Source organism: Eucalyptus grandis, chromosome 1 (assembly GCF_016545825.1).
Source record: "Eucalyptus grandis isolate ANBG69807.140 chromosome 1, ASM1654582v1, whole genome shotgun sequence".
NCBI lineage: Eukaryota > Viridiplantae > Streptophyta > Magnoliopsida > Myrtales > Myrtaceae > Eucalyptus > Eucalyptus grandis.
Genome location: NC_052612.1, coordinates 28,871,759 through 28,877,758, shown reverse-complemented (window position 1 = coordinate 28,877,758; position 6,000 = coordinate 28,871,759). Strand labels below are relative to the sequence as shown.

The window sequence follows — 6,000 nt, the reverse complement described above, 5'->3', positions numbered from 1 at the left end:
GATCGACGACCGGCCAAAGAAAAAAAAAGAAAAAAGAAGAAAAAAAAAAAGAGAAGAAAAGAGATGATAAAGAAAATTTGTTCTTCAAAAGTGTTTTGGAACAAAAAAAACTTTTTTTTTCTTATTTATGTTCTAATTTTGTTCCAGGAACAAAAAAAAAAAAACAAATTTTGAATAAAAACACAAACAAACGCGTTTATGTTTTTTTTTTTTTTGTTTTTGTTTCTGGAAACAAAAAAATGGAAAATCTGTTCATGAACAAAATTTAAAAACGCAACCATGCACGCCCATAACTTCTGCTTCCAACCCAGTTTCGACATTGCAAACAGCTTGCCAATTGTTAATTGATCTAATGGCCCTAGCTATGTGCCTCGTCTCCTCGAACTGAAGCTGCTGAATTATTTTTCCCATGAGAATCATTTGTAAAGTTCATCCCATTGGAAGGCAGACTTAAATTTAACACTTCCTCCAAACATTTGAATGAAACATTGTTTTACTGTGTTGGATATTATTACTGACGTGGAAATGCCACGTTGGATGACTGTGGAATGATAATTAACGGAGGGCCAAATTTGGGACACAAGTGAAAGTTTATGTATTTTTTTTTTTTTTAGACAAAATAAAGTTCGGGCCAGATTTGGGACAATACTTAAAGTTCGTGTTTTTTTTATCGAATTGGCTATGGACTTGGCCCCATAAAGATATGACATACTTCAAGACCAATACCCCTTACAGACCCTTTCACCGCTAGAGGGAATGTCTGAATGTCTGGGAACTAAATCATCTAAGTTATGGGGTTTCTATACAAAACCGTTTGTCAATCGGAAATGGTGCTAAGGACGTCGAGGAGGTTGACAGAATACTAGTAAGAGATCACAAATAAACCGTTCCTAGGGGGATTCTGAGCTATATCTGAACTGGATTAGACACAAAAACCATGTCGCCCTCCCTTCACTACAAGGACCATGCCCGCTGAGAATGTTTGTGAGACAGAAACTACCTCCGATTAACATGCAAGAGGGAGGAGGAGGACGGTGATAATAGAGAGAGAACCTCATTTCTTGGACTTCTCTCCACTCGGACCATAGTCAAGTGACCATCTCGGAAGTGCCTTTGGCTTGGGAACCATTCATTTTCCTACTTGTCACCTTACATGAAGATGTCCAGTAATGTCGCCTTGGGTAATTGCAGCGTCATGCTTAGTATTATCTGTACAGCACTCTGGCGTCCAGGACAGGCACATCAAAATTCCCATGAAATCTGAAGGAAGTTGCATTCATTATGGCCACCAAGCAGCAGTTTCAATGTTTATCCACAACAACATGGGTTGCTGGGAAAATCAATATAATACTGGACAGCCGACAGTAAGTAGCTCCTCCTATTAGGACACACCAGAAAGATCCGTCTCCTGCCTTGGCATCATGACCACCAATTGCAGCTTGCCTTGCTGGCACAGTTTTACGGGGTTCTTAAAGATTGAAACCCTCGCAGTGTTATCGTCTACAATAACCACATGCGCTATGCTGTAAGATTCACCCCGTTCAACTGCAAACTGCCACTCTCTGGTGGATATGTTGAACCAGTCCTTCCTTTTAGTCGTGGTTGCTTTAACTTCAATGTACTCTCTATCAGCTTCATTCTCCCCAATGAGGATGTCATATGGAAGCCCGGTTTCACTAAGTTCATTAACCCAGTTCACCGCTGTCTTACCAGCATTCCCTGTAAAATATCTGAAAGCAGCAAGCTCACCAAGCCTCCCAGTCAACATTGCTTTGGCTCTATCGGGATTGCCAGTATTAAGCTTCCCTTTCCGGCTAAAATTGGGTGAACTCTTTGCAGGCACATCAGTCATAGCATTTGAATCAACAGAATTCAATTCTGCATTCATAACGGTGTCACAAAATTGGGCAAAATATTCTTCATAATTTTGAACGTTCACCAGAAGCCCAGATGTTGCAGCTGCATTTCCTCCAATTTTCCAATCAGCGTCAATCTCTGTTGGAACCACATTTTCCATCATTGCAACCGCTGTTTCTGAATCAACCTCAATTTTGTCATGTGAGATGCTATAGACCGCTTGTGTCCTGAAATCATTTTCACAAGCATAACGAAAATCTGGAGCAGTTCTCCAATTCGCTGGTGGGCAATTAGGGATGGTACCTGACTTCCTCCTGGACTTGAAAATGGTTTGTTCACTCGTTCCTCCTAAAGCAGAAATTATCAGGAGGGACTTATCAAGGTCTCTTGAAGGCAGAGATGCAAGGGACCAAATGGTTTCTTCATTAGGTATCTTTGTCACCTTCTGGCTATTCAATATGAAAGTCTCTGTCTGCTCCTCAGTGGAACCCGATTCCACCATAGTCGTAATCATGTGAAGGAAATTTGCTATGTGTAATTCTGGATTTCCATCAAACCATAATCGAGAGAGCTCCAAAAATAAAGCATGAGAATCTGATTGTTGAGCAACATAAAGAACATTTCCCTGCAAAAGTCAGATATAAGACATTATAGAAAAAATCCATTCTGCTATTCATGGCCACTATCGTTACACAGTAACTATATCTGGTTTGTTTGCATATTATGATATCTTAGCCCAAGTGTAAAGGGTCCTCCACCTCAGCTTGTACTCAAAGCTGCAGATCTTTGAAGGATTACCAAGTATATCTCTTTCAAACAAATGCTACACAATATTCAGCTTGGTTTAACAAACCCATATGAGTTCCGTGCTCAGAACAAAAGTTGTTAAGTTTCCTCAAAACAAATTTCTTTAATCTGGACCAAAAGTGTTAAGCTGAGAGCAAGCACCTAACCACTTTTCAAAAGGCCCCCTCATCAGATATTCCTAGTAGAGATTTAACTTAGCTAGAGGTGATTTTCTGTTCCTGGGTAGATGATGTCTTTTCAAATGATATAGCAACATTTTCTAGCTTCTTCACTAAATCAAAGTACTATGGGAATTTGACTTCCAACGTTCAAGAAGCTTCATACCTCTAGTAAACAACTGCAGTCATATTTCTTCTTGGATGAACTGCCACAACTTTTGATCACACTTCTGTAGAACAATTTTTCAACTACTACTAATTGCAACTGTTTAAGACAGTCAAAACCAGACTGCTTAAGCTGTAAATATCGCGGAGGATGCACACTGTAGATGTAGCGTTGGGCATAGGGAAGTGCCCAGTCAATCAATTGGGCTTTTAGAGTACCATCTGCTGAACTATAATATATTGCTTCACGAGTTACAAGCTGCCAAGAAATTATCGATAAGGAGAAGAGCTTTGTCAACAACTGATTGCTGGAATTATATGTTTGTCAATAAATGCTTCTATACTTGACAGTTAATAAAATACTTAGTACAGGTAAAGTAGTCTCGAATTTATCTTTCAAACTTCAATGTAAATCCAACAGCATGCTATAAGCCTATAAGTGCACCCTAATTTTGAGCCTTCCATTAAGTGAATGACATGCATTTTAGTGTCATAGTCAACACAGCCGCAAAAACATTCAAATGCACAAAATTCATACAAAAACTTGCAGTTTAATTATTTTCTTTTCACTATCCAAATGGCATTTCATATTACAAACCACGCCTTCAATTACTCAATGGGTTTTCATTTCATTATCTCAATGCAAGAAACTCATACAAGATTTTTTCATTATGGGTTTACCAGGTCATTTTGTCAGTAAATAACGAGACATTATAAATATAGGTATGTCAAAATTGACATATTAGGCCGTGTGTTGAGCATATATGCTAGTGCCCTTTGCTCCTGTGGCTTTGTGTCTGTGGAGAAGGGGGGAGGGGGTGGGGCATGCGTACCTCAGAAAGTGCAGGAATCCCCAAGGTCCTCAGGAGCTTAGTAACACTTGCAGGAAGCATCTCTTGATTGTCGCTGGGTTCACCAAAGTACAGAAAATTAATGTTTTCTACATACTTAAGTTCCTTTCTCAAACTCTCATCGTCAGACCAGCACACTATACCAAAGGAAGGATGCAGGGATACCCACTTATCAAGCACCGTGGGGAGCATGGTGTATTCTGGTTTTGTCAAACATTCTTTGAAATAGCTGATATCCTCCGCAGTTATGGATCCTGAGACTAATCCATCATTCCACTTTAAAAAAATTTGAAATACCTAAAACATGAAAGGAAAAATTCTTAGGCCTTAGGACCAACGAACCTCATCACACCTGAGTACAATTCAAGTTGGTTACTCACTCTTTTAGCTACTTGCGAAGGTAAGGCAGTAGCGGACAACTCCACCAACAATTTCAGATAAACATGAAAAGAAGGGCCCTCAAGAACACCGCATTCCCTGACAAAGAAATCATAAAGACCAGGGTAGATATTGTCCAATGTCTTGCAAGGGAGGCCATCAGTTGCACCCAACAATCTACACTGAGAATATACTTGATTTATTTGTTTCGCTAAACCAGTGGAATCATGCCAATACACTTCTTTAGGGGAACAAAATATGCCAAAAACCAGCTCCTCCTGCCGAGATCCAGATGCACTTGGAACAAAGATAAATTGACTCGTTCTAATCTCTTCACTCATTCTTATCTGAGAAGAAGCCAATTCATTCCAAATAAATGAATATAACCTTGCCATTTGTGCTACGCTGGAAAGCAAAATGACACATAAATGAGAACACAGATCCGAGTAACAAAAATAAAAATAATGAGTATAAAATCAAGAAGCCAACCTTATTGAAAGTTGAACAAAGAGATATTCAATTACGGTAAATAGTGTACCAGATCTTACCAATAGATTTTTTAACTGAAATTTCATGTGACAATGCATTAAAGAGTTCCACCCATACTGTTTCATAATTATGAACTCCTTCAACTGGATCCTGAACGCTATGTTTGGAAGAGATTTAAGATAGATTCAGTAAACATATAATCAACATATAACAGATACAGCGGGTCTTAACATATTTATCTCCATCTCTCTATTGAAACTTCTAGAAAGAATCCTGAAACACGTATTTGGAAGAGAATTGTCTTCGATTTTGCTTACTTGATGAAATTTATCATATAACCAATGACAGTCAAAGAGAAACAAAATCAAAAGTACAGAGCAATAAAACAATATAAATACGAGTTGAAGCTGGTCAAGTTGAAAGGAGAGCAGCACAGCACTTATTGTTAGAAGTACCAATTGGTCCACATTCTGACCACACACCTCTTGGCCACTTTCAGATGACAAGAAAAGCTTAATTGGAATCAGGAAAAATTTGGAAAAATGAACATATCCTCCCTTTCAAGGAGAAATTTTACTCGAAAGGTGACTAATTTTCAAAATTTTGAGAAAAAATATTATCTTTCAGATAAAGAGAACCTTGGTGCACCAGAAGTGCGGACAGAATTTGTTGAGGGCCTTTACCTATCGAGGGATAGAGGGAAAAGATTGAAACAAAAGGGGTTAGAAAGAGTGGTCGTGAAAGTAAATCACTAACTCCCGCACAAGTGTCCCAAGAACTCCTAAGTCACATTCTCCATTTGATTCTTATGTCTCACAAATAGATTAAGTTTCATTTCCAGCACCATATTCGAACAGAGGGCATCAATCTGCTTTACCAAAATCTCCATCATAAGAACTCCCTGTTCATCAATTAAAATAAATTACACTAAGATAAACGTCAAATTGACAATATATATTATATCCTAGAATGGTTCTTTTTCTCAGACAAGCTAAAGTTTCATAATCCATCAGCGTCCAGTATTATTACCAACCAGAAGAATTATAAAATAGGCATTTAGACAATGGTTCACCGTTGACACTTGAAGGATGAGATATAAATCACTTCCTAATGGATAGAATCCCAACCTTCGGAACTTATCTCTCAAAATCATATTAATTAATGCGCAGCTCAAACAGCCCAATTACTTTATAGTGGCAAAAGGCAATCTTTCACCAAAGCAGTAAAAAATGATGATATACTGCAATTGACTATCTAAGTTCATAATTCATTGTAGTAGAGCAAATTAGATGAGA

At 38.3% G+C, this 6,000-nt stretch overlaps 1 protein-coding gene across 2 annotated transcripts in view; it reads right to left on the bottom strand.

Annotated features, from left to right (window-relative positions):
* Nucleotides 1-293: 293 nt before the first annotated feature.
* LOC104456209 (protein NO VEIN) overlaps nucleotides 294-6,000 on the bottom strand; it is an 11,963-nt gene continuing 6,256 nt past the window's right edge. The window contains exons 3-7 of one of the 2 annotated variants that reach the window (XM_039306139.1): nucleotides 4,219-4,621; nucleotides 4,008-4,135; nucleotides 3,821-3,893; nucleotides 2,989-3,246; nucleotides 294-2,482 (exon numbers count right to left, since the gene is read on the bottom strand). In XM_039306139.1, coding sequence (XP_039162073.1) covers nucleotides 1,382-2,482; nucleotides 2,989-3,246; nucleotides 3,821-3,893; nucleotides 4,008-4,135; nucleotides 4,219-4,621 — 1,963 coding nt within the window. In that variant the 3' untranslated portion in view covers nucleotides 294-1,381. Of the gene's footprint in view, nucleotides 2,483-2,988; nucleotides 3,247-3,820; nucleotides 4,136-4,218; nucleotides 4,622-6,000 lie in introns of both variants that reach the window. The other variant, XM_018874958.2, reaches the window with a different exon arrangement.